General features: G+C 67.8%; 13 protein-coding genes across 13 annotated transcripts; 7 read left to right on the top strand and 6 right to left on the bottom strand.

Annotated features, from left to right (window-relative positions):
- Positions 1–156: 156 nt before the first annotated feature.
- On the top strand, positions 157–1,315 carry MICPUCDRAFT_32142 (uncharacterized protein; the record flags this gene model as incomplete). The annotated part of the gene is made up of 1 exon (XM_003056659.1): positions 157–1,315. A coding segment is annotated over exon 1 (1,116 nt), but the record flags the coding sequence as incomplete, so codon positions are not given.
- A 198-nt stretch (positions 1,316–1,513) lies between these two features.
- Positions 1,514–2,647, top strand: MICPUCDRAFT_2994 (uncharacterized protein; the record flags this gene model as incomplete). Its single annotated transcript, XM_003056660.1, has 1 exon — positions 1,514–2,647. A coding segment is annotated over one exon (1,134 nt), but the record flags the coding sequence as incomplete, so codon positions are not given.
- A 1,431-nt stretch (positions 2,648–4,078) lies between these two features.
- Positions 4,079–5,026, bottom strand: MICPUCDRAFT_56038 (uncharacterized protein; the record flags this gene model as incomplete). Its single annotated transcript, XM_003057128.1, has 1 exon — positions 4,079–5,026. One exon carries the CDS (start codon positions 5,024–5,026, stop codon positions 4,079–4,081), a length of 948 nt encoding a protein of 315 aa, XP_003057174.1.
- A 129-nt stretch (positions 5,027–5,155) lies between these two features.
- On the bottom strand, positions 5,156–7,588 carry MICPUCDRAFT_46617 (major facilitator superfamily; the record flags this gene model as incomplete). The annotated part of the gene is made up of 3 exons (XM_003057129.1): positions 6,744–7,588; positions 5,723–6,161; positions 5,156–5,562 (listed from the first exon to the last, which is right to left on the bottom strand). The coding sequence occupies exons 1-3, from the start codon at positions 7,359–7,361 to the stop codon at positions 5,156–5,158; spliced, it is 1,464 nt and encodes a 487-aa protein (XP_003057175.1). The 5' UTR covers positions 7,362–7,588.
- A 512-nt stretch (positions 7,589–8,100) lies between these two features.
- Positions 8,101–9,814, top strand: MICPUCDRAFT_38606 (uncharacterized protein; the record flags this gene model as incomplete). Its single annotated transcript, XM_003056661.1, has 2 exons — positions 8,101–8,562; positions 9,263–9,814. 2 exons carry the CDS (start codon positions 8,101–8,103, stop codon positions 9,812–9,814), a joined length of 1,014 nt encoding a protein of 337 aa, XP_003056707.1.
- Positions 9,815–9,913: 99 nt separating this feature from the next.
- On the bottom strand, positions 9,914–11,216 carry MICPUCDRAFT_56042 (uncharacterized protein; the record flags this gene model as incomplete). Its single annotated transcript, XM_003057130.1, has 4 exons — positions 9,914–10,241; positions 10,414–10,739; positions 10,780–10,956; positions 11,115–11,216. 4 exons carry the CDS (start codon positions 11,214–11,216, stop codon positions 9,914–9,916), a joined length of 933 nt encoding a protein of 310 aa, XP_003057176.1.
- A 404-nt stretch (positions 11,217–11,620) lies between these two features.
- MICPUCDRAFT_15432 (Drug/Metabolite transporter superfamily) lies at positions 11,621–12,717 on the top strand (the record flags this gene model as incomplete). The annotated part of the gene is made up of 2 exons (XM_003056662.1): positions 11,621–12,159; positions 12,333–12,717. 2 exons carry the CDS (start codon positions 11,621–11,623, stop codon positions 12,715–12,717), a joined length of 924 nt encoding a protein of 307 aa, XP_003056708.1.
- Positions 12,718–12,838: 121 nt separating this feature from the next.
- On the bottom strand, positions 12,839–14,095 carry MICPUCDRAFT_49501 (uncharacterized protein). The gene has a single exon (XM_003057131.1). It carries the CDS (start codon positions 14,065–14,067, stop codon positions 12,949–12,951), a length of 1,119 nt encoding a protein of 372 aa, XP_003057177.1. The 5' UTR covers positions 14,068–14,095; the 3' UTR covers positions 12,839–12,948.
- A 172-nt stretch (positions 14,096–14,267) lies between these two features.
- MICPUCDRAFT_56046 (uncharacterized protein) lies at positions 14,268–15,422 on the top strand (the record flags this gene model as incomplete). Its single annotated transcript, XM_003056663.1, has 1 exon — positions 14,268–15,422. The coding sequence occupies one exon, from the start codon at positions 14,268–14,270 to the stop codon at positions 15,420–15,422; it is 1,155 nt and encodes a 384-aa protein (XP_003056709.1).
- Positions 15,423–15,639: 217 nt separating this feature from the next.
- On the bottom strand, positions 15,640–16,278 carry MICPUCDRAFT_6532 (uncharacterized protein; the record flags this gene model as incomplete). Its single annotated transcript, XM_003057132.1, has 1 exon — positions 15,640–16,278. A coding segment is annotated over one exon (639 nt), but the record flags the coding sequence as incomplete, so codon positions are not given.
- Positions 16,279–16,968: 690 nt separating this feature from the next.
- MICPUCDRAFT_9477 (uncharacterized protein) lies at positions 16,969–17,259 on the top strand (the record flags this gene model as incomplete). Its single annotated transcript, XM_003056664.1, has 1 exon — positions 16,969–17,259. A coding segment is annotated over one exon (291 nt), but the record flags the coding sequence as incomplete, so codon positions are not given.
- Positions 17,260–17,338: 79 nt separating this feature from the next.
- MICPUCDRAFT_56049 (chloride Carrier/Channel family) lies at positions 17,339–21,423 on the bottom strand (the record flags this gene model as incomplete). The annotated part of the gene is made up of 2 exons (XM_003057133.1): positions 17,339–18,845; positions 19,004–21,423. 2 exons carry the CDS (start codon positions 21,421–21,423, stop codon positions 17,471–17,473), a joined length of 3,795 nt encoding a protein of 1,264 aa, XP_003057179.1. The 3' UTR covers positions 17,339–17,470.
- Positions 21,424–22,006: 583 nt separating this feature from the next.
- On the top strand, positions 22,007–23,716 carry MICPUCDRAFT_32152 (uncharacterized protein; the record flags this gene model as incomplete). The annotated part of the gene is made up of 1 exon (XM_003056665.1): positions 22,007–23,716. The coding sequence occupies one exon, from the start codon at positions 22,007–22,009 to the stop codon at positions 23,654–23,656; it is 1,650 nt and encodes a 549-aa protein (XP_003056711.1). The 3' UTR covers positions 23,657–23,716.
- Between the last annotated feature and the right edge of the window lie 1,750 nt (positions 23,717–25,466).

Below are 25,466 nucleotides of genomic sequence, written 5' to 3' on the forward strand. Positions count from 1 at the left end.
TTCAATGCAAACGTTCTCCACCCATCCCTCGGTTTCAACATTCGATCGCTTTCCCTTTCAACTGATGACCGACGAACGTAAAATTCACAAGAAATCGCAGGGCGGCCGACCGAAAGGTTAACGCGAAACCCTTCCGAGAGCGCGTCACACCCCGAGTCACCGCCGACGCGCGTCCGAACCCGACGGGCCCTCCGCGTCGATGATGAGCGGCTGCACGGCGCGCGCGTCGCCGGCGCTCTCCTCGCGCGCGCGCGTCGCGCGTCGACCTCGAATCGCGACGACGAAATCGCGCGTCGTCCCGAGCAGACGCGGCGATTCGACATCGTCCACCAGGGATCCCTCCGGGCGCGTCGTCGTCCCCGCCGCGCTGTTCGGCAAGAAAGAATCCCCGCCGTCGACGCCGAAAGAATCCGCGCCGGACGTCACCGTCCCGATCGACGAGCTCACGGAGACGTGCCGTCGCGCGATCAAGACGTACGGATACGACGACGACGAGACGCGGATCCTTCTCGACGTCATGCTCTACGCGCAACTTCGCGGGAACAACCAGGGGATCATAAAAGTCACGACGAAAGGCATCGCGCGCGACCCGAGCGCGACACCGGCGACGATAACGCACGAGACCAAGCTCAGCGCGGCGTACGACGGCGGGAAAAACGCGGGCATGGTCGTGTTACACCGCGCGATGGAGAACGCGATCGACAAGGCGAAAGCGCACGGCGTCGGCGTGTGCGGCACCTGCAACACGTTCACGTCCACGGGCGCGCTGGGGTACTACGCGGAGAAGGTGGCGAATGAGGGGCTCATCGCGCTCGTGCTCGCGGTGAGCCCGGAGTTTGTCGCGCCCGCGGGCGCGATCGAGCCGATATTCGGGACGAATCCGATCGGCGTCGGGATACCGACGGCGACGGGGCCCGTAGTCCTGGACATGGCCACCTCCGCGTACTCGTTCTTCGGTCTGCTCGAGGCGCGCACCGCGGGGAAGAAGATCCCGCTCGGGGTGGCGATCGACGGGAGCGGGAGCTTGACCGAGGATCCAAACGCGGTCATCGACGGCGGCGCGATCAAGACGTTCGACGGCGGGTACAAGAGCTCGAACTTGGCGCTGATCGTCGAGCTTCTCGCGGGGCCGCTCGTGGGCGCCGCGGTGACGTCCAAGATGTCGGAGAAAAACTGGGGGAACTTGGTCGTCGCGATCGACCCCGCGCTCTTGGGGCAGGACGAGTTCGAGAAGCGCGCGGCGATCGTGACGCGGCGCGTGAAGGACGCGAAGAAGGCGCCGGGGACGGAGGAGATTTTTCTTCCGGGCGAACGCGGGAACGCGCGCGCGGCGGCGGCGAAGCGCGCGGGGAAGATTAACATCGAGGCGAACCTCTGGGCGGCGCTACAGGCGTTGGCCGCGGAGTACAAGTACGCGCCGCCCGCCGAAAGCGGCGTCTCCTCCGCGGGGTCGGTCTCGGGCGTCGCCGCGTCGACGTCGACGGCGACCGGGAAGGAAGGCTCTGGATCGACCGACGCCGACGACTGGGGCGTCGCCACGAGACTCGTGCACCCGGCGAACACGCTGGAAGACCCGTTCATGGCGTCCGCGCCGCCGCTGTACCAGACCGCGACGTTCGCGCAGCCGAGCGCGACGACGAACGGGCCGTACGACTACACCAGGAGCGGCAACCCGACCAGGGATCTCCTCGAGATGCAGATGGCGGAGCTCGAGGGCGCCGACCGCGCGTTCGCCTTCTCCTCCGGCATGTCCGCGCTGATGACCGTGACGAGGCTCGTCAAGTCGGGCGAGAGGATCGTCACCGGGGACGACATCTACGGCGGCACGTCGCGGTTGCTCGCGCAGGTGGTCCCGAAGGTTGGCATCGAGGTGGTGAACGTGGACATGAACGATCTCGACGCGGTTTACCGAGCCGTCGACGGCGGGAACACGACGATGGTGATGCTCGAGTCCCCGACGAACCCGCGTCTGCAGATCACGGACATCCGCGCGATAAGCGATCACGCGCACGAGAGAGGCGCGCTGGTGTGCGTGGACAACAGCATCATGGCGCCGGTGTTCCAGTCCCCGCTCGCGCTCGGCGCGGACATCTCGATGACGTCGGCGACGAAGTTCATCGCCGGGCACTCCGACGTCACCGGCGGGATACTCGCGGTGAAGGGCGAGGCGCTCGCGAAGGAGGTTTACTTCCACCAGAACGCGGAAGGGACGCTCCTCGGGCCGTTCGACTGCTGGCTCGCCCTGCGCGGGCTGAAGACGATGTCGCTGCGGATGACGAAGCAGCAAGAGAACGCCGTCGCCATCGCGCGGTGGCTCGAGTCGCATCCGCTGGTGACGTACGTAAACTACCCCGGTCTCGAGAGCAACGCCGGGCACGCGCTGCACGCGTCGCAAGCGCGCGGCGGGGGCAGCATCTTATCGTTCGCGACCGGCGACGTCGAGCTGTCGAAGATCATCGTCGAGGAGTCCAAGCTGTTCAAGATCACCGTCTCTTTCGGCGGCGTGAGTTCGCTCATCTCGTTGCCGTGCTTCATGTCGCACGCGTCCATACCGGCGGAGACGCGCGCCGCGAGGGGGCTCCCGGACGACCTCGTGCGGATAAGCACCGGGATCGAGGACGCGAAGGATCTGCTCGTGGACCTGGAGCGCGTGTTCGAGATCGCGGCGGAGAGGAGGGGGGTGGGCGCGCGCGGCGGGGGCGCGACGGGCGGCGGCGTGAGCGAGAGAGAAGCCGCGTTGATGCGACGCATCGCGGAGCTGGAGGCGAAGCTCGCGTGAGCGCGACTGGAGGCGGCGGCGGCGCGCGGCGAGCGTGCGCGTTCCATTAACGTGAAGACTACTTTAAGAAGAGCTCTGAAGAATGACGCGACGACGACGCGCGCGCGCGATCGCCGCTCTCGGAAATCGTTCCGCGTCGGTACGTACATCACGCACGCGCGCGCCGAGAGGTTTTCTGTGCAAGCTCAGTGCATCAGTGCGCGACAGACGAACTGCTCGAATTGTGAACGAACAGCATCCATCTGTTCAAACGCTCGCGCGCTCCCCGGCGAGGATGACGCGCCCGGACGACGACCCGATCGATCGCCACGACCTCTCGAAGGGCCTGAACGACTGGTACAACGTCACGCCCTCCGTCCGGCGCGCGATCGAGCACTTCGCGACCGTCCTCGACGCGCAGTCGCGACACCTCGAGCGCCTCGACCGCGTCGTCGTGGGCTTGTCCCTGGGCGGACTCGACGCCGAGGACGACGGCGCGACCCCCGCGTGGATGACGTCGTACCTCAGGAACGGCGACGACGCCGCGACGACGACGCCCGGGGCGCCGTCCTCGCGCGGCGGCGGCGGCGACGGCGCGTTCTGGACCCCGAGCAGCGGCCTCGGGGAGCCGGGGAAGTCCGCGGGGGGCGTGAGCGGCGGATTCCCCGTCGTGCGCTCGCGCGCGTCCGCGATGCGCGAGCGCGTGGACGCCCTCGGCGCGGAGCTCACGACGGACCGCGCGTCGATCGCCGCGCTGAGCGGCGCGATATCGCAGCTGCACGCCGCGGTTGGGACGAACCTGAAGGACCGACCGACGACGGAGAAGGTGCGAGAGATGATCGACGCGGCGAGCTCCGCGGCGAGCGGCGGCGACGGCGGTACAGCTGGCGACCTCGGGAAGCGCGTCGCCGCGCTCGAGTCGAAGCAGCAGAGGGACAAGCGCGTCTTGGACGAGCTCCGGAGGACGTTCGACGCGCGGGCGAGGGCGGACGAGAGCGGGTACCTGCGGAAGCTTCGCGCGGCGGCAGCCGGGGACGAGTCGGACGAAGACGACGACGCGGGGCGGGGCGGCGGCGGCGCTCGGTCGCGGGGGCGGGGGCGGACCGACCGCCTCGGCGCGCTCGCGGGGGCGTCCGTGAGCAGCGGGTTCGGCGGCAGCGGCGGGTCGCGGTTCTGAGAGGCAGGCTCGACTCGACGACGCTCGCGCGACCAGACGTCGCCTGAGGAGGTATGGTATGTGTTCCACGCGGACCGTTCTCGTCGCCGTCGCCAAAAGTATGTCGTCAAACTACAGTATAGGATACTCGCGCGTCCTCCTCCTCACGACCGCTCCGTGATCTCCGTCCGTATCCTCGCGAGGTACGTCATCTTCACCGTGACTCTCCTCGCCGTCTCCAAATCCATCGGCTCGCCGTCCAACGCGCGCGCGAGCGCTTCGCGGCACGCGGCCTCCTCGGCGTCGTTGGCGTCGCGTAACCGCCGCAACGTGTCGGCGTCGCCCGCCGCGTCCTCGATCGCCTCCCGCGTCTCCATCACCTCCATCAGCAGCTCGGGGGGCACGAGACGCTTCGAGTCGGCGCCGGTTGACGTTCCGCGTTCCCCCGTATCGTCCCCCCCCTCGCCGCCGCCCGCGCCCAACCCGTCGTCCTCCGCGACGCCGGCGCCGCGTCCGGCCAGGATGTACTTGGCCCGCCGCAGCGGATCCCGCAGCGTCGCGTACGCCGCGTTCACGAGGCTCGCGTGCGCGGCGCTGTGCGCGCGCTCCGTCTCGCCCTTCGCGCTGAACTTATCGGGGTGTAACGCCTTCTGTAACGTCTTCATCGACGCCTCCAAGTCGCCGAGGTTGAGCGCGTACCTCGCGGGGACGGACAGGAGCGAGAAGTAAAACGTCGGGTCCCTCGTCGAGGCGGCGGGATCGACCGGGAGGATGACCCCGCACGCGTCGCAGAAGAACCGCCGCGCGGAGGACGACGCGGGCGCCGCGCACGACCAGCACACCGCCGCGCGGTCGTCGTCGTGATTCGAGTCGCTCGCGGACGCGAAGCCGCGCCATCGCGTCGTCGCGTCCGGACGGAGTCGCCGCGTCGTCGTCGTCGACGTCGACGACGACGACGACGACGACGAAGACGACGACGACGCGCGCGTCGCGTCCACGGCGCGAACGACGCTCGCGCGATGCCCCGCGGGCGCCGCCGCCGCTGACGCCGCCCGCGCCGCCGCGACGACGGCGTCGCGCGAGAGACGACGCGCGCTTCCGACGCGCGACATCGCGACCCCCGGCGGAGCGCGCGGGGCGATGCGCGCGCGCGCGACGAGACCGCTTAGAGAATGAAATTCGTGAATAATAAACGACGAACTGGAATTTTTGTCACCTCTCATCGATAACGCTCCTCGCCGCTAGCGGGCGACCTCTTTCTCGCCCTCCTCCTCCCCCAACGCGCTCAAGAACGCCAACGTCGCCACCGCGCTCGCCGCCGCGGTCGCGCTCACCAGCGCCAAGCTCGCGCCCTCGCTCCCGAGGAGATCGTCCGCGAGCCCCAACGCGACGGGCCCGACGAGGAAGACGACGTCCCCGGCGGTTTTCGGCAACGTCAACGCCTCCCCCTCCGCGCCCGCGGGCGCGCTCTCCTGCGCGAGCGCGTTCACCGCGGGCCCCGCGGCCGCGGTGCCCATGCCCCACAGGCCGATCCACAGCTGCAGCTCGCGGACGTCGGACGCGTGTTGCGCGAAGCCGAGGCCGACGGCGCACGCGAGCAGCGACGCGAAGAGGACGGATTTCAGGCCGATCTTGTCGGCGACGACGCCTGCGCGATGATGGGGTCGTTCGATGCGAATGTGTGTGTTCGTCGGTCAGTCGAAAGGGGATGCGGACGATACTAGGGCTACATAGGCCCTATGTTGAAACCGAGCGGTACGTTGTGGTGTGTGAAAAACGTAACGTAACGCGCCGCGCGTATAACGCACCCGATATCGGCGCCGAGGCCATCCCCAACAGCGCGGTGATGCTGAACAGCTCGCCCACCTGCTGCGGCGTCGCGCCCAGCGCCGCGGTCGCGAACCACGGGATGCACGTCAGCTTCGCGACGAACCCGAGCGCGTTCGCCGCCGCCGCGAACGTGATCACGCGCTGGCGATTACTCCGAAGCAGCGTGCGCCAATCCCCCGCGGCTTTCTTCTCCTCCCGCTCCATCAGAAACTCCTCCTCCTCGTCCTCGGTCATGTCCATCGACATGAGCTTGTACTCCTCCTCGCGCTCCGCCGCGACGTTGATGTCCGGCAGCAGCGAGTACCCCGCGGTGCACGCGAACGCGGCGCCGGAGATGAGGAAAAACACCGACGCGGCGTCGCCCGTGCTCTCCGCGACGCGTCCGCCGACGAGCGGTCCGATGACCAGACCCAACGCCTGAGGGTCGAGGGTCCGCGCGAGCGAACGTCGGGGTGGAGTTCAAAGGCGTCAGAAGCGGAGTTGTGAGGCGTCGCGGTGTGTGCGTCGGGATTGAAAGCGAGGGACCCTGGGCGGAGGGAAACGATTGCCGGGAGAGAAAGTCCTCAAGGAACGGCGTTCACCGCGCCGACGCGGTCGTATGGGGACCAGTGTGTAGAATAGAACGCGCCTGCACCGCCTGCTGCGCGCCGCTCATCGTCCCTCGCGCGCTCGGGAACCGGTCGGTGAGATCCGCGAGGTACGCTCGGTCGCCGTTCTCCGCGCCCGCGCGGCCCACCCCGAGCGCGAGCCTCGCGGGCACGAGCGCGGTGACGCTCCGGCACTGCGACGTCGCGAGGTCGCTGAAGGTAATTGTCCGTACGAGCGATGATATCGGGGTGGAGTTGAAAGGCGTCAGAAGCGGAGTTGAAAGGCGTCGAGGTGTGTCGGGATTGAAAGCGAGGGACCCTGGGCGGAGAGATGCGCCGGGAGAGAAAGTCCTTAAGGATCGGCGTTCACCACGCGAACGCGGTCGTATGGGGACCAGTGTGATACTAGAACGCGCCTGAACGCGATGATCAGCATCCCCGCCACCATCATCTGCTTGCGTCCCCACGAGTCCACGAGCTTCCCCGCGGGGAGGTTCAGGAGGAGCATCGCGAGCGCGGGCGCGGAGAGCACGATGCCGTTCGCGCTGCCGCTGAGGCCGATGTTCTGCGCGTAGAGCGGCAGCGCGGGGAGCAGCGCGCCGACGCCGAGGAAGAGGACGAACTGCGACGCGAGGAGAACGGCGAGCGGCTCGCCGACTTCGGCGCGGGGGAGCCCGAACAGCTTCTCGTCGTCGTCGTCGTCGTCGTCGTCGTCGTCCCCGCCGCCGTTCCCGCCGCCGGTGGAGCGCGCCACCTCGCGGAGGAAGCCGTCCGCGGCGTCGTCCACGACCGCGCGCGTTCGCGTTCGCGTTCGCGTCGTGTTCTTCGTCGCGACGGACGACGACGACGCGGGGGGCGCGAGCGCGGTCGCGCCCCCCCATCTTTCGGAATCGCGCCGCGCGACGACGACGACGACGCGCGTCGGGGGGCGCGCCGCCGCCGTCGCCGCCGCGCGTTTCGCGGCGGCGCGAGCGCGCGCCGAGGGGGTCGCCCGCGGGGCCGCGAACGACGCGGCCCCGGCGACCCTCATCCCGTCTGCCCTACTATAGGATAGCTAGCTCGACGCCGAGCGAGATACGCTGATCCGCGTCGACGTGGAGGATGTCCCGTCTCGAGTTTCGTAGACCCGCCGCCGCTCGCCCGCGGCCGTCTACCCTCGCCGCGAGGCCCTCGCGCGGTTCGACAACGTCGTCGATCGCGCGGACGAGACGACGCGACGGAGCGAGTCCTATCCCTGCGCGTCCTCGCCCCCGACGCCTCCGATTGTGCGTCGGACCCGCGCGTCGACGGCACCGAAAGAAACCCTCTCCGAAAATCGTCCCGTCTCGAGGAAATTGGTTTCCCCGCACTGCCGGCGAGCTCGAGCGCGCGTGCCGAGGTCTCCGTCCGAGGTGGCAGTTCGAAGGACTGCGCTCCGTCGATCGGGAGATCCGTTGGTTTTCCCGCGAAAAAATCAACGCAAAAGTAAATATCGACGCGTCCGTCCGTCCGTCCCCGCGGTCCGTTCAGTTCGTCCGCGCGCTTCGCACGCCCGCGCGCGCACGCACGAAATGACGCACATCGCCGCGATCGCGCGCGTCGTCGACGCGCGCGCGCCCGCGCCGTCGTCCTCGCGCGGCGCGATCCTCGCGTGCGCGATCTACCCGCGATTCGGCGCGACGACGAAAAGTCAAATTAATCCTCCTTCCCCCGACTTTTCGCGGCGGGGAGCTCTGGGGACGCGCCGCGTCCCCTCGTCTTCGCGCGGCGCCGCGCTCGCGACGCGCGCGATGATGTACAACGGCGAAGAAATTTGGGACCCGGACGAGCGCCGACGCATCGAGGAGAACAAGTCGTGGAAGCGCTCGGACTCCCCCACGGAGGCGTGGGACATCGACAAGGAGCGCGACGCGGTCATGTACAAGCGCGAATCGCTCGAGCGCCTCCTGTCGATGACGCGCGACGACGTCCCGAAGGTGGATCGCGCGGTCGTCTGCGGCGAGTGCAAGACGCGCGTCTCGCGACGAAGCGACGAGGGCGAGAAGGACAAGGCGTTCTTGCACCGCAGGCAGTACGGCGAAGGGTTCGTCAGCCTCGGCGTGTATAAAAGCGCGGACGTGGACGCGGTGGAGGACTCGCCGGAGGACGCGCGCGCGTCGCAGTGGTGGCCGCCTCGGCGAGCGACGAAGTGCCGGTGCAGAGGGTGCGGGTGCGTCCTCGGGTGGCGGGTGTCGGATAACCCGCAGGAGATCGTGGGCGTGTTCTACGCGCTGCTCTCTTCGAAGCTCATGACCGGGCCGGAGATCGACGAGGAGTGACGACGACGACGACGACGACGACGCGAGCGCGCCGCCGCCGACGACGACGACGGTTGAATTTTGAAGCGACGCGCGTCGAGGCGCGTCCTCCGACGAGCGACCGCCGCGAAGCGGTGTACATTCTTTGTATGATACTCATACCTCCGCTGTACCAGTGATGATGTATACGAATGTTGTAAGAACACGAGAGATGTCGAACGCGCGGTGTTCGTCGCGCGCCGCTTTCGCGGAGAAGGCGAAAGGTTCCCCCACTGCACTTCACTTTATTTTTCTGTTGGCGATTTATTTGGCTTCTTCGCTCGCGCCCCGCCGACGCGACGCCCGCGCCCGCCCCCCGCGATCGCACTCTTCCGCGCGCGGCCCGTCGCCGTCCTCGGCGCTAGGATGGGCGTCGCGGGATCCACGCAGCGTCAGCGCCCGTTAATCAACCCCGATGGACGCGTCGGCGTCAAGGTCCGTCCCCCGCGCGCGTCCTCGCCCCGCGCGTCGCGTCCGTCCCCGGTTGGATCCGATCGATCCGTCGCCCCGACGACCCCTCTCGCGATGCGTTCCATCGGCGCCGCGCGCGTCGACTGACCGACCGCCGCGCCCGCGCTCCTCGCGCTCTCCCCCGCCGTCTCGTGAACCGACGCAGATCACGCGAAGGCTCGTAGAGAAGCTCGACGGCGTCGAACCGAGCGCCGCCGCGGAGACGAGCGGCCGCGGATCATCATCTCCGCCGTCGCCGGGGCTGCCCCAGTTCGGCAGCCCCTTCGGCGCGTTCCCCGGGGGATCGCCCGCGTTCTCCGCGCCGCCCTTACCGCCGCTCGCGCCGACGGACGCGGAGCGCGCGGCGTACCCCGGCCTTGAGTCCGGGCTCGCGCGAAGCGAGCGGTTGGGCGCCGCGCTGATAAAGCGCGAGAACGAGGAGCTCCCGAAGGTGAGGGCGTGGGCGAGCGAGCTTCACGCGGGGGCGTATTCGATCAGAGGCGCGCCGACGCCGTGCGCGGAGGAGAGAGAGGCGTGCGTGAAGTGCTACGAGGGTCACGACGGCGACGGTCTGAAGTGCGGGCGCGAGGTCGCGGCGTACGACAGGTGCGCGCGCGCGGCGATGGAGGCGTTCGCGTCGGGGAAGACGGGCGCGGCCGCGGGCGCGACGACGCGGGAGGCGGCGGACTCGTCGTCGGACGACGACGACGCGGCTTGACGATGTCTTTGATACCTTAATTAACGACGCCTAGCGACACGACGCACGCAGCGCGCCGCACGCCGACCCGACGCCTCCTCCTCCTTCTCGCGCGTCATGTCAGTCGTCGAAAAACTCGCCGTCCTCTAACCGCTCGTCCACCTCCCTCTGGACGATCTTCAGCCCTTCCTCGTCCAGGTCCGCCACCAACGCCATCACCGCGTACAACACCCGCGTCGACGCCGACGCGCGATGAAATCGTCCCGGGCCCTTCTTACCACTCGACCCGAACCCGCCGCGCGGCGTCGACGGCGCGCTCCCCCGCGACGTCGGCGACGTCGGCCCCGCGCCGCCGCCGGCGCCGCTCTCGGCGGCGTACTTCCTCGCCGGCGACCGCAGCGGCGACCGCGGCGGCGACCGCGACGGCGGCGGCGATTTCAGGGCCGTTCTATACGAGCGAATGTTGGGGTGGAGTTCAAAGGCGTCAGTTGGCGTTGAAAGACATCGAGGACGGGGATTGAAACCGTGGTGTGGGCGGACAGAGACGACGGCAAAAGTCCTTAAGGAACGGCGTTCACCACGCCAACGCGGTCGTATGGGGACCAGTGTATAGAACGCACCTCAGTTTCGGCGACGCCGCGTTCGCCGCGGCGACGACGGCCGCGGCCTCCTCTCTCTCCCGCTCCGTGATCTCCTCGTTGTCCAGCTTCTCCAGCCTCGGCAGCGCGAGGACGACGCGCGCGCGATACCCCGGGACCTCCGCGCACGGGTTATCGCACAGCCACAGCACGCGCAGGTGTCTGATGAGGGTCGTTCCGTGCGAAGAAGCGACGTCGGGGTGGAGTTGAAATGCGTCATCAGATGGAGTCGTGAGGCGTCGCGGTGTGTCGGGATTGAAACCGAGGCGCGGGCGGCGGGGACGAACGCCGGGGAAAGTCCTCGAGAACTAAACGGCGTTCACCGCGCGAACGGGGTCGTGTGGGAACCAGTGTGAGGACAACGCGCCTGAGACCGACGAGGTGCCGCAGCTCGTCCAGGTCCGCGATCTCGTTCTTGCGCAGGTGCAGCTCCGTCAGCTTGGCGCACCTCGCGAACGGTCGCAGCGTCGACAGCTGGTTCACGCTGAGCGAGAGCATCTCTAACAGCGGCATCTTCGTCACGAGCTACGATTGTGATGGGTGCAGCGCGCCGGGGGGCGGGCACGGCGCGATGGACGGACGCGGGTCAGGCGACGCGCGGGGAGGGCGGAGGGACGAGGCGCGAAGAATTCGAAAAGCGAACGCGAGCGCGACGACGGACGCGACGGGCGCGCCTCGCGCACCTCGACGTCGGTGAGGCCGTTCCCCCAGAGGTTCAAGTTCCGGACCTGGTCCACGGACTCGACCTTCGTCTTCGCGAGCACGAGCGCGTCCCCGAGCTTCATCGTGAGCGACGCGGGGGGTGGGGAGAGCGTCGCGCGCGGCGCGAAGAGTGAACGGCGTCGGCAGAAGAGGTCGCGGTCGCGGTCGCGGTCGGCCTGTCATCTCAGCGCGAAAAAAAAACTGCTCCGCCGTTGGCCGTACGCCGTCGCCTCGCGCGCGCGATCTGCACAACGCCTCGCGCGGAGGCACGCGCAGACGCCACGCGCCGCGTCCGCGCGAGATGAGGATTCGATCCAAGGCGCGCGCGCGCCTTCCCCGACGCGACCCTCGCGCCCGCGCCGCGTCGCGTCGCGCGCTCCCGCGGTCGTCTCGTATTTCCTTCCGTTCGCTCTGTCCGTTCTCTCGGCGAAACCTAACCCATCACCGCTCGTTCATCTCTCGATCTCGACAGGGCGTGCTCGCGCTGATGTACATCGTCGCGTGGTCGACCGCGTCGAGCTCGCTGATCTTCCTGAACAATCACCTCCTCACCGAGGACGGGTTCCACTACCCGATATGCCTGTGCAGCATGGGCCTCGCGGCGTCGTGGACGACGTCGTCGCTGCTCGTCACCTTCGGCCTCGTTCGCCTCGAGAGGAGCCAACACATGACCGCGGGGTGGTACGTCCGGCACGTCCTCCCGATCGGCGGGTTCGCCGCGCTGTCTCTCGCGCTCGGGAACTACACGTACCTGTACCTGTCCGTGTCGTTCATTCAGATGCTCAAGGCGATCGTGCCGTTCATCACGATGTGCGTCATGGTCGGCTGCGGGCTCGAGAAGCCGCGGCCGGACACGATCGCGGGGGTGATCGTGCTGACGTTGGGGACCGCGCTCGCGGCGTACGGCGAGATCGCGTTCCAGTGGGTCGGCGTCGCGATGATGATCACGTCCGAGTTCTCCGAGGCGCTCAGGATGGCGGTCCTGCAGTTCTTGCTCGGGAACTTGCGGTTCGACCTCCTGGAGGGGTGCGTTCTATACACTGGTTCCCGTACGACCGCGTCGGCGTGGTGAACGCCGATCCTTAAGGACTTTTCCCGGCGCATCTCTCCGCCCACCCCTCGCTTTCAATCCCGACACACCTCGATGCCTTTCAACTCCACCTGACGCCTTTGAACTCCACCCCGACGTTCGGACGAAGGTTGTACGTGATGGCGCCGGCGTCGCTGTTGTTCCTCGTCGCCGGCTTCGCGGTGTTCGAATACAGAACTTTCGCGGAAGAGGACGGGTTCGCGAGGATCGCGAACGCGCCGCACAAGTACCTCACCGCGGCGTTCTTAGGATTCTTAGTGAACTTGCTCACGCTCGCGGTGATCAAGAGCACGAGCGGGTTGACGTTTAAAGTCGTCGGGCAGGTGAAAAATACGGTGGTCATCGTAGTCAGCGTGATGATCTTCAACAGCGCGATGACGGGCACGCAGGTGATCGGGTACTCGATCGCGATGGTCGGGTTCTGGATGTATCAGCGCGCGAAGCTCGGGGTGGAGATGAGCGGTGGGGACGGGGGTGGGGGCAGCAAGGCGTGAATCGATTCTTTCCTCCGTCGTCTCGCGACGGCGACGGCGAGCGAACCGCCCGGACGATCGATTCTTTCGACGGACGCGCGCGCGTGTTGTAGAGGTTGTCGTTGTACTGTAGGTATGTTTTACCGTAGCTTTCACTGCCGTACTGATTACATCGGCTACGTATCATGGTTGGGTTGGTGTACACGAGACGCGCCGCCGCGCTTGTCTTCTCTCTCTCTCTCTCTCTCTATCTCAGCGGCTCCTCTGTTGCATCTGCTGATTCCTCTGCGCGTTTTGCATCTGCGCCTGGAACTGCTGCGTCTCGCGCTCGTAGTCCTTCCTCTCGAACACGTCGCTCCCCTTCTGAATGATCCTATCGATCAAACCGTACTCGATCGCTTGCTTCGGCGTGAAGTACCTCCGGCGATCGAGGTCTCTCGTCACCTCCTCCTGGGGTTTCCCGCTAAACTCCGACATGAATCCCATGTACGTGTCCTCGCACACGTCGATCTCGTTCGCTCGGATCTGCACGTTCACCGCGGTGTCGAACGTCCGGTTCAGCTTCGGCGGGTGCGTCATGATCTGCGCGTTGGGCAGCGCGTGCCGGCACCCCGGATGCCCCGCCGCGAGGAGCATCGCGGCGTTCCCGAAGCATTTCCCGACGGCGACGGTGTGCATCTTCGGCTTGATGTACCGCATGGTGTCAAGGATGGCGTACGCCTCGGTGTCGATGCCGACCACCTCGCCCTTCTCGTTGATGCTCCCGCCGCTGTGGATGTACATGTACCCCGGTCGCTCGTTCTGTTCGTAGTTGAGGAACAGAAGCTCCGCGACGACGAGCTCTGTGACCGCCGGGAGGAGGGGCATGCCGATGTAGACGATTCGCGCGTTCAGTAGGAGCGACGGGAGATCCGGGGGCGGGCCCGCGCCGCCGGTGTTCATCCCCGCGCTCATCGTGAAGTTGCCCCCGCCGGACATCGCGGTCGTCATGCTCACCGGGCCGCCGTTCGCCTCGCACGGCATCTCGTTTCGGTACGACGCGCGCGCGGATATGCTGAACGGGTCGACGTCCGGTCGGCGATGCGCTTGGTCCGGGCCTAGGCCCATCATCGCGATCTGCCTCGCGCTCAGGCCTTCGACGCCGTTCGCGCGCTCGTAGCCCTCGTCGCCGGGGAGAAGGACCTTCCGCGGCTTCTTCGAGGACTGGAACTCGTCGGGGATGAACGGGGAGTTGGCGCGCGTCGTCGTCGACGCGACGATTTTTTTCGTGCGCGCGCCCCCGAGCGCGATCTCGCCGCCGGCGTTGAAGCGCCCGCGGCGCGCGAGAAGCGCGCGCGGGTTCGCGCTCGCGGCGGTCGTGACGCACGCCATGACGCTGCTCGGCGTGATCGGACTCGCGCGCGGGTCGTCCTCGCGCGTCGAGAATGGGGGGGGGAAACCCTAAATCGTCTATCATCAAGAAGTCGTCCTTTCGCGCTTCGAACATTTTCTCGCGCGGAATAAACGGTTTTGACACGTCACCGCGGATCTTCGTCAGTGGCGTCCGCGCCCGACGCACGACGGCGACGCCGATGCAGTCGCTCGCCGCGCGCGCGGCGCGCCCCGCGCTCGTGAAGCCGCGTCCCTCGAAGCCCTCGCGGCGCGTCTCCGTCCTGACCCCGCGCGCGTCCGCCCCCGGAGGGAGCGGCGACGAGATCGAGATCTTAGAGCAAGCCTTCGCGAAGGCGCCGGTGACGAAGAAGCTCTCGACGCCCGCGCTGCTCGCGTGCCCGATATGCCTGACGCCGTTCCCCGCCGGGTCGCTGCGATGCGCGCGCTGCGCGCGAGACGCGTACCCGACCAAGGACGGCATCTTGGACCTGTGCCTCGACGCGAACGGCGCGGCGGGCGCGTACGCGGAGCCGCAGCGATCGGGGACGAGGCTCTTCCAGAGCGACGTCATCTCCGCGGCGTACGAAAACGGATGGAGGCAGTCGTTCGCGTGGGCGGGGTTCCCGGGCGAGGAGGAGGAGACCGAGATCGCGATGACGTTCTTGCGCGGCGCGGGCGCGACGACCGCGCCGCGCGCGACGTTGCTCGACGTGAGCTGCGGCAGCGGCCTCTTCTCCAGGCGATTCGCGGCGAGCGGCGAGTTCGCGCACGTCGTCGCGAGCGACTTCAGCGCGTCGATGATGCGACAGACGAAGGCGTACTGCGAGGCGGACGCGAGGTTATCGAACGCGCTGCGACGGAAGCCGGTGTGGGAGGCGGGGTGGGAGGAGGAGGACGCCGCCGCGAGAGCGAGCGCGTCGACGTCGACGTCGACGTCGACGACGTCGACGCGGCTGTCGTTCGTCCGCGCGGACGTCGGGCGGCTGCCGTTCGCGACTGGGTCGTTCGACGCCGTGCACGCGGGCGCGGCGATGCACTGCTGGCCGTCGCCGTCCGCCGCGGTCGCGGAGATATCGAGGGTGTTGCGTCCCGGCGGGGTGTTCATCGCGAGCACGTTTTTGGACCCGACGTCGATGCTCGGGGACGCGCTGGGGAGCGACGAGATGGTGCAGCCGTTGAGCGCGGCGTTTCGAGAGAGCGGGCTCGGCACGGGGGGCGCGTTTAACCAGTTTTGGAGCGAGAAGGAGCTCAGGGATCTGACGACGGGGATGTGCGGGCTGGAGCGGTTCGAGAGGAAGCGCGAGCGGCAGTTCATCTTCTTCTCAGTGCGGAAGCCCGGAGGGAGGGCGGCGTGAGTAGAGCAGACGACGAACGCGCCGCGATGGGATATCATTCACGGAGCGTTCGTTCTCTTTCGATTTCAGAACAGAACAGAACGCGGCGGCGCGATAATAGAAGACGCGCGAGTCGCGATCATCACGCGCGGCGCCTTCTCGGCCTCGCCGCGGGGGCGTCCTCCTCCTCCTTCTCCCCGTCCGTCTTCTTCGCGGCGCCGACCTTCTTCTTCTTGTACGACTTGACGTAAAACTGCCCGAAGAGGTAGAGCATGTTCGCCATGACGAACATCTGCGAGTACGGCAACACGCGCGGGCAGTGCCCGTCTCTCAACACGAACACCGCGTGCGCGAAACATATCACGAACTGCAGCATCTGCGCTTGGGTGATGTACTTCTTCCACGGGCACGCGATCTTCAGCGCGGCCATGAGGTAGTACGAGTACATGATCACGTGAATCCCCGCGTTCATGCACGCGCCAAAGTAGGCGTCGACGCAATCGTTGTTTTTTATCGTGAAGCACACGAGCCACCACGCCCAGATGAGGAGGCAGTGGTGGTAGACGTGCAGGAAGGACACCTGTTCGGTCTTCTTGCGCACGACCATGAAGACGGTGTCGAGCAGCTCGAGGTACTTGTTGTTGTAGTGGAGCCAGATGCCGAGGCAGATGCGGAACGATTCCGGGTTTTTCCACTTCAGTCGGCCGCCCCACGGGTCGACGCTCAGGCGCTTGAGCTCCGTGACGAACAGCGCCACGGTCGCGACGTTGAACGCGGTCTGGTACGCGTTGTACACGAGCATGAACCCCTTCGGATCGAACGCGTTCCTCTTCGCCATGATCTTCGGGCCGAAGTAGCACATGCCGAGGTACAGGACCGTCGCCGCGAGCGGAAGCTCGAGGGAGAGGTTTCCTATCCACGCCGGGACGTCCTGCTTCCCCGCGGGGAGGTACCCGGCGCCGGGGATGGCGTACCAGTAGATGGTGTACGCGTACACGCCGAAGCTCGCGATCGCGAGGAGGGGGGGCGCCATGGTCGGAGTGGGAGGTCGCGGCGCGTGCGGACGCGCGGGCGGCGATGTGATGGAATCGAAAATAATCCGAGTCACGCGTCGTCAACGTTCACCGCTCGCGCGTCTCGACTCTGGAAGCCGACGCGTCGCCCGCGCCCCGGCCACCTCGCGCCGCGCACGGAGGTCGACGCGTCGATTTCGATGAACGCCTCGGTCGCCGCGGTCGCCTCGGTCGCCGGCGTCGCGCCGTCGCGCCCGCGCCCGCGTCGCGCGTCCGCGCCCGCGCCCGCGTCGTCGTCGTCGTCGTCGTCGACGCGTCGACGACCGCGTCGAGATCGCGATCGCTTCCGCGTCTCCGCCTCCTCCTCCCCGAACGACGCGGACCGCCCCGGGGAGAAGATCGACCTGCCGTCGCCGCTCGCGAAGGTCTACGACGCCACCGGGGACTGGCTCATCGAGCACCCGGCGCCGGCGTGGCTCGTGAACTCGCCGCTCAAGACGTGGATCACGACCAAGCTCGCGGAGGTGTGGGACCCGTCGTACGACGCGGAGAAGTCGCTCGCGACGGTGCGATCGCTCATCGCGTCCGACGACGTCGTCGTCTTCAGCGCGACGTACTGCCCGTTCAGCGCCGCGGCGAAGGCGGCGCTGCGAGCGGAGGGCGTGCGGTTCAGCGCGTACGAGTGGAATCAGATCGAGGGCGGGAGCGGGTTCGCGCCCGCGCTCGCGACGCTCACGGGGCGGTCGTCGATCCCGTCCGTCTGGATCGCGGGGGAGTACGTGGGCGGGTGCAACGACGGGAACCCGGGGATACGGCCGCTGATCGCGGCGGGGTTGTTGGACGAGAGGCTGGAGAAGTGCTCGGAGAAGACCAAGGAGGCGCGGCGCGCGTTTCTCGCGTCGAAGACGCGGTGACGACGAGCAGAAGACGTGATGCGTTCATACATTAAAAATCAAAACATAGATAGATTTTAGACGCGACGAGAACGCCGCGTCCTCGCGGCGCTTCCTCGCCATCCCCCCAGCGCCGCACACACACACACACAGCACTGCAGTCTCAGTGCTCCTGCGCCCTCCTATGGACGTGAATCAAGTCGTGCCGCGTGATGATCCCCTCGAGCTTGTTCCCGCCGCGCGACGTCACGCACAAATGTCGGACGCCGAGCCGCGAGAACAACGCATGAACGCGCGCCAACTTCATCGCGGCGTCCACGGTCCACGGCGCCTTATCCACCGCGTGCGTCAGGTCCACCATCCGCGACAGCTGCTCGTTCGGGACGTGCTTCACGCCCTCGCGTATCTGCGCAACGAGGCCCTCCTTGAGCTCGTCGAAGTGGTTGCTGTCGTCGGCGCGCGCTACGGTGGGTTTGCCGCCGCTCGCCGCCGCGGCGGCGCCGACGCGCGTCGCCACCCCCGGCTCGCTCGACCCGCCGCACTTCGACGAGCTCCGGGTTGGGTGGCACGAGCGCGGGACCGCGGTGGAGTGCGCGCGCGTCCATCGCGCGACCGTGCGCATGAAGTCGCCGTCGGCGTCTTTCTTCTTCGCGGCGGACCCGGACCCGCCGTTGGGGTTGGAAGAACCGCCGTTGGCGTTGGAAGAACCGCCGGCGGCGCCGGCGGACGCGCGCGGCGACGGGGCGTCCGCGTCCACGGTCTCGATCGCGCGTCGGTCCCTTCGCGCCGGCGGCGGCGACTGCGCGGAGGTCCGGTCCTCGAACCCCTCCACGGACCAGTCCTCGAACGAGCGGCGGGTTCGTCGTCGGCCGCGCGTCGCGTCGCCGCCGCCGCCGCCGTCGTCGCCGCCGTCGCGCGCGAACCACGACCGGCCGCGAGGTTTCGGCATCGGCACCGCCGCTCTCTCCGCCGCGGGCGGCGGGAGCGGACCCAACCCGTCCTTCCCTTCCTCCGCGTCGTCGTCGTGCGCTTTCGCGACGCCCTCCTCGCTCGTGCTGTTCTCGAGGACGATCCGCAAGACGCGTTGTAACATCGCGCGCGTGACCAAGCCGCCGATGCCGGTGTTTCTCTCGACGTCGTCCAAAACGGGAAACGCGTTGTGGTCCGTCAACAGCAGCGCGTTCAACAGCACTTGGAGCCTCTCCTGCGGTCGAAACGCGATCACCGGCCCGCGGCGTTTGTCCGCCTCCGCGAGCGCGTCGCCGATGCGCGTCGACGCCGTGGACGGGTGCGCGTCGTGCTCTAAGAACGGCACCCCCTTCGCGAGGATGAGCCTCTCGTCGAGGTTGTGCCCGACGAGGTACTGCGCGACGAACCGCGCGACGATGCACGACAGAATGATCGGCGCGAGGACGTCCAACGACGACGTCACCTCGATCATGATCACCGTCACCGCGGCGGTCATCCTCGAGAACCCGGACAGCATCGCCGCGGAGCCGATGAGCGCGTACGTGCCCTTGTTCGCCGCGGGGGTGACCCTGGAGTTCAAAGGCGTCAGACGGAGTTGAAAGGCGTCGAGTGCGGGTATTGAAAGCGAGGGACCCTGGGCGGAGAGATGCGCCCGCAAAAGTCCTTAAGGATCGGCGTTCACCACGCCGACGCGGTCGTATGGGGACCAGTGTGAGATAAAACGCACCACTCGGCGAGGAACCCGAACAGGCGGCCGAGCGCGGCGCCCATGAGCATGTTCGGGATGAATACCCCGGCGGGGAACGCGCCGCCGGTGGTGACGCTCGCGATGACGAAGAAGTACGCCAGAAACGCGGCCACCACGGGCGCGGTGAAGAGCTTCTCGCTGTACAGCTCGTCCCTAGCGAAGAGGTGCTTCACGACGCCCTCTTCGTTTTGAAGCATCAACGTCGCCATCTCGGAGAATTCGCCGTCCGCGCACGTGTACGGCACGAACGTCCGCGGGATTTGGATCACCGTCTGAAGAGATCGCGCGGCGGCGCCCGACGCGGCCTCGGTGGAGGGGTCGTACGGGTCGTACTCCCCCGGCGCGGCGCGACAGCTGTACGCCAGCGGAATCAAAATTTGGCAACTCGCGACGAGCGCGGCGGAGAGCACCGCGTCGATCAACTGCCCGTGCTTCGACGCGAGGAACGCCCTCATCTTGGTCGGCACCCACCGCACTTTCCCGCGGCGAACGCTCCCAAAAAAGTCCGCGGCGACGGTGAAGAGCGCGGACAGCGCGCCGGCGAGCACGGCGAGGACGACGATCAGCGGAATCTCGGACATGTCCCACCCGGTGGACGAGTTCGGGTCCGAGATGACGAGGCTCGTGTAATCGACCCTGCCCTCGTTCGCGCTGTATAACACCTGCGCGACGCCGACGGCCATCCCCGCGGTGATCATCGCCCTCCAGACGTAGTCCGGCGGCAGCGTCGACGCGATCTCTTCCATGACGTACAGTAAGCCGCCGATGGGCGCGTTGAACGCGCCGGCGACGCCCGCCGCGGAGCCGAGCTGTAAAATCTGACGCCGTTCCTCCGGCGAAGGCTGCCACCCCAGGTACTTCCGCCACGGGAGGTTCAGGCTCATGCTCGCGACGCACGCGCCGATGTGCACGGACGGGCCCTCGCGACCGAACGGCATCGTCGCGACGATGACGAGGCAGACGCCGACGCTGCGACCGAGGAACGTTCGCCAGTGAAACAGCCCTCGCTGTCGGTTGCCGTTGAGGTAGCCCTTCAGCTCGGGGATGCCGCTGCCGCGCGCCATCGGGCACCCTCGCGGGTGCAGCACCGTGAACGCGGTCGCGCCCACGGACGCCATCGCGACGCCGGCGTAGTACGCCCACGCGGTCGCGACGTCTTCGGAGGACAGCAGCGCTCGCGTCTTGTCGAACTTGAGTTGCGTCAGCTTCGCGGTGACCGTGGTCATCGCCCACATCACGACGCCGGCGAGGACGCCCGCGAGGAGCGTGACGCACAGCTTGCCGAACCCGGCGACGCGGAGTCGGTACGTGATGAGCTCGTTGCGGCGCTTGCGCATGATGTCCTCTGTGGAGACGCCGCCGCCGCCGTCGAGGCCGTCGCAGCCGCAGATGGAGGACGACAGCTTGGACGACGCTCCGGTCGAGCCGTCCGCGACGAAGTACGACGACGTGCGGCGTAAGCGTATCACCGGGACGTCCGCGGGGAGGAGGTTTTGCGTCGGGGAGTGCTTGGAGTGGCCGTCGCCGCCGCCGATACTGGTAACGCTCGAATACGAGGCGTTATTCGAAGACCCGCCGCCCCCCGCGTTGAAAAAATTCGCGAGGCCGACGAACGACGCGGGCGATCGCGACGCGAGCCGCTTTCGCGCGACGACGTCGCCGCCGCCGCCGCCTCGCGCGCCGCCGCCGCCGTCCTCGCGCGCGCGTGCGGTGCGCCTCCGCGTCTCCTCCGCGACGTCCGCGCGCTCCTCGCGGCGGTGATCGTCCCCGTCCTCCGCGACCGTCGCGAGCGGCCCGAGATCGCGAAACGAACCGTCGGAGGAGCTCGCGCCGCTGCCGCCGCCGTTTCCTCCTCCTCCTCCTCCACCTCCGTTCGATACCGCGCGCTCCGCGATCCGCTCGTCGCGCAGCTTCCGCATCTCGGACTCGAGCGTCGCGCGGTCCGAGCGCGTGACGTGCTCCTCGTTCTTGCGCGTGTCGCACGAGCGGTCGTGCGCGTCGTCGTGCGGCGTCGCGCGCGACGTCGCGAAGATGCGCTCCATCGTCGCGTCCGCGACGGGGTCGTCCACGTCGGATCGATCCGCGTCCGAGGAGCTCGAGTCGCCGTCGCTGTCGCTGTCGTCGACCTCGTGCGCGTCGAGAGGATCGAGCGCGCGCGAGGCGACGCGCGCGATGCGCGACATCGTCGCGGACGCCGCCGCGTCGATCTCGCCCGTGCCCGGCAGTCGAACCGGATCGGCGGTCAATGCGTCGTCGTCGTCGTCGTCGTCGTCGTCGTCGTCGCCGTCGTCGTCCCTCGCTTTCCCTTCCTCCGCGTCCGCGAGGGTGTAGAGGCGGACGTCGACCTCGGACGCGGGCGCGTCCGTCTCCGCCGCGGGGCGCGCTCGTCGCGGCGCCATGCGTCGCGCGAAGTGAACGACGCGACGCGCGCGTTGATGAGGCGCGAGGCGACGAACACGAATCGTCGCGTCCGAGCTAAATTCGTCGTCTGGGGCGGTAGATGCACGTACTTTTGTACAGTGCTGTATGAGCAAACAGTCACGCGGTTGACGTCTGACGGCGAAGCCGCCGACAAGATTCGCTTTTCAGATAAGAACCAAGTCGGCGCCTGTTTTACGACACGCCGTCGTCATTCCCTCGCGCGTCGCCCCGTCCACCATGCACGGCGTCATCGCGTCCCCGAGCGTCTCGCTCGCGTTAGGGCGCCGCGCGCCCCCCGCGCGCGCGAACCGCCGCGCGTCCTCGCGACGCGCGCGCGCCCGCGGCGCGACGACGAAAACCTTCGCCTCGGTCCGAGAGCCGGAGACGACGTCGTCGTCGTCGTCGTCGTCGTCGTCGTCGTCGTCGTCCGCGTCCGTCGCCGTCGAGACCGCGGATAAGTGGTCCGACGGCATCGAGGAGTTCGACGTCGACGCGATCGAATTCGTCTCGCCGCAAAAAGACGCCGCGGCGATCAGCAATAAAGACGGCGCCGGCGCGACGATGGCCGCGCCGGACTGGATGACGCAGCTGAACCGACTGTGGGGCGGGAAGAGCGAGATCCCAGTCGCGGACGCGAAGCTCGACGACATCACCGGCCTCCTCGGCGGCGGTCTCTTCCAGCCGCTGTTCAAGTGGATGAAGGAAGCGGGGCCGGTGTACCTCCTCCCGACCGGGCCGATCACGTCCTACGTCGTCGTCAGCGACCCGGACTGCATCAAGCAGGTCCTCTTCAACTACGGAAGCAAGTACATCAAGGGCACGATCGCGGAAGCCGGCGCGTTTCTCTTCGGATTGGGCGTCGCGTTGCAGGAGAACGAGGCGTGGAAGATACGACGGAAAGCCGTCGCGCCGTCGCTGCATCGTAGGTACGTCGAGGCGATGGTCGACCGGTGCTTCGGCCCGTGCGCGGACCGCATGGTGTCGCTCGTCGAGGATCAGATCAACGCTGACGGCGGGCGGAGGGAACGCGTCAACATGGAGAGCAAATTTTCGCAAGCCGCGCTCGACATCATCGGCATCTCGGTGTTCAACTACGACTTCAAAGCGCTGACGTCCGCGGCGCCGGTCATTCAGGCGACGTACACCGCGCTCAAGGAGGTGGAGACGCGGTCGATGGACTTGCTGCCGACGTGGCGGCTCCCGGAGCAGTTTTTGCGAATCGTCTCGCCGCGCCAGAAGGCGGCGCAAGACGCCGTGACCGTGATCCAAGAGGTCACGACAAAACTCGTGGATGACTGCAAGAAGATGGTCGAAGAGGAAGAAGCCGTCGGTGGCGCGGAGGCGTGGGCGCGCGACTACCTCAACGACGCGAACCCGAGCGTGTTGCGATACCTCATCGCCGCGCGCGAGGAGGTGTCCTCGACGCAGTTGCGAGACGACCTCCTCTCTCTGCTCGTCGCTGGACACGAGACGACCGCGTCCGTGCTGACGTGGGGGACGTTCGAGCTCCTGAAACCGGAGAACGCGGAGCAGCTGCGTCTTCTGCGCGCGGAGCTCGACGAAGTCTTGGGCGATAAGCCGTTTCCGGACTACGCGGACATGCTGAAGTTGCCGTACTTGGAGCGGTGTTTCCACGAGTCCATGCGCCTGTACCCGCAGCCTCCGGTGTACACGCGACGCGCGGTCGTCGAGGATGTCCTCCCGCACGGCCTCGGCACGATCCCCGCGGGGCAGGACCTCCTCGTGTCCATCTATAACCTGCACCGCTCGCCCGCGAACTGGGGCCCGGCGTCGCAGGCGTTCGAGCCGATGCGATTCGGCCCGTTGTCCGCGGGTCAGCCCAACGAGCTCAACACGGGCTACCGGTACACGCCGTTCAGCGCGGGGCCGCGACGGTGCCCCGGGGATAAGTTCGCGGTTCTGGAGGGAATGGCGATCTGGGCGGTGCTCTTCCGCAGGCTCGACATGGAGCTCGTGGCCGGGCACGACGTCGTGATGACGTCCGGGGCGACGATTCACACGCGAGACGGGATGCTCGTGAACGCGACGAGGAGAGAGACGCGTCGAAAGGGCGGCGGCGACGCGGTGGACTGGGCGAACCTTCGACCGGCGAAGGACATCGGCGAGGGGTGGTGGGAGAGAGGGATCGAGACGAAGGGCGGGAGCGGCGCGGACGCGAAGAGCAAGTGCCCGATGCCGTTCGTGAAGTGACGCGCGGGCGGCGGACGCGCGGTCTCGACGGTGAAGAAGCTTCAATAAAATTATTTCTCGAAAACACAAACATAACGTGGCACCTCCTCTCATTCCCGCCATCGCGCGCGCGATGCCGCCCAAGGGTGCGCCGAAGAAGCGAGGCCGCCCCCCCGGCGGCGGCCTCGCTTCGGGCGACGCCGCGCCCGCGAAGAAGAAGAAGGCGAAGAAGGCGCCTCCGCGGAGGATCGTCCCGCCGCTCCCCGCGGAGCGGCGGTACCCCGCGACGATCGCGTTCGACGACGCGTTCGCGCGCGGCGTCGGCACGAGATCGCGCGCCCCGGACGACTGGCACACCGCGGACGCGGCGACGCGCGCGTCCACGGGCACGCTGCACGAGTTCCGGCTCCTCGGCACCGCGACGCTGACGCTGTCGCTGCCGTCGACGTCGGAGCACGCGCGCGTCGAGGACGTCCTCGACGCGCTCGCGGCGCCGGTGAAGCGGTCGCGACGCCTCATGAAGCGACAAAACTACAAGTCGAAGGAGCGCGGCGTGGAGACGTGGAACGAGCTCGGCGAGCCCGGGCACGACGGCAACGTGATACCCGTCGGGAAGCTCGCGGACGCGGCCGCGCGAGGCGACGTGTGCGTGAAAGAGCGCCACGGCGGGCAGCTCCTTCGAGATCTCGCCAACGCGCAGCATCCCGTCTCGACGCCGTGGCGCGTGCCTTACCTCCGATGCGTCTGCGTGAACGCGCCGACGAAGGCGTCCCCCGGGTCGTCGCCGCTCCCGCCGTCGCTGCCCGCGGTCGGTGAGGTCGTCGCGAAGACGTTCGAGGACGGGAAGAGCTACCGCGGCGTCGTCATGCGCGTCGTGCCGGAGGACGAGTACCAAATCACCGTGCGATACGACGACGGCGACGACGAGACGTATCGCGTCGCCGACTTCGACAAGGAATGCCGCCCCGCGAAGAACCCTTTCGCGACGACGCGGTCGATCGTGAAGACCGAGGCGGCGTGCGACGGCGACTCGTCGATCGAGTTCGTGGAGGAGATCGAGGTGGAGGAGAACGCCAAGCCGCTGCCGGCGTGGGACGCCGACGCGAACGACGACGGCGCGGTGACCATCACGCTCGCGTGTTACTTCGGGCGACTCGCGTTCGAGCTCATCGCGTGCGACGAGATCAAATTTATCATGCGGCACCTGACGCCGTCCGCGCCGGTGCGGCATCGCGTGGCGCCGCCGCGGACGGACGCGGCGCGTCGTCCGACGTTCGTCGTCGACGCCGACGCCGCGGGGGGGAGCGACGACCCGGGGTTTTGTTTCACGCTGCCGGGGCTCCTCGCGGCCGCGGTGACCGACGGCTACGCGGAGGCGCCGCAGCCGCGGGAGTTGGCGCTGCCGCTCATGGACTTTCAGCGGCAGACGGTCCGGTGGATGATGGATCAGGAGGCCGCGCCCAGGGGGTTGAACGGCGTGTTTTGGGAGGAGCGACGGTTCGCGGACGCGGACGACGACGACGACGACGGCGACGACGTCGACGGCGTGAAAACCAAAACCGCCGCCGACGCCACGCGCGGGGTGAAGCGCCGGGGGAGTTACTGGTACTTCCCCCTCGCCGGCGAGCTGCGCTTGGACGAGCCGCCGATGTCGCGCGGCGGGATGGTGTGCGAGGAGATGGGGCTAGGGAAAACGATCGAGGTTTTGGCGTTAATCGCGCACGACCTCCAAGCCAACCGAGGCGTGAAGCTCGAGAGCGAGACGCTCGCGGCGGGTCGATGGGCGAAGCAGTGCAAGCCGAAGGACGCGCTGCGGAAGGAGGCGGACGCG

Source organism: Micromonas pusilla (genome assembly GCF_000151265.4).
Source record: "Micromonas pusilla CCMP1545 genomic scaffold MICPUCscaffold_3, whole genome shotgun sequence".
Classification (NCBI taxonomy): Eukaryota; Viridiplantae; Chlorophyta; class Mamiellophyceae; order Mamiellales; family Mamiellaceae; genus Micromonas; species Micromonas pusilla.

What these genes read in the sequence shown, in the direction of transcription:
- MICPUCDRAFT_49501 (XM_003057131.1), bottom strand. Translation starts at nt 14,067, where the DNA reads ATGGCGTGCGTCACGACCGCCGCGAGCGCGAACCCGCGCGCGCTTCTC.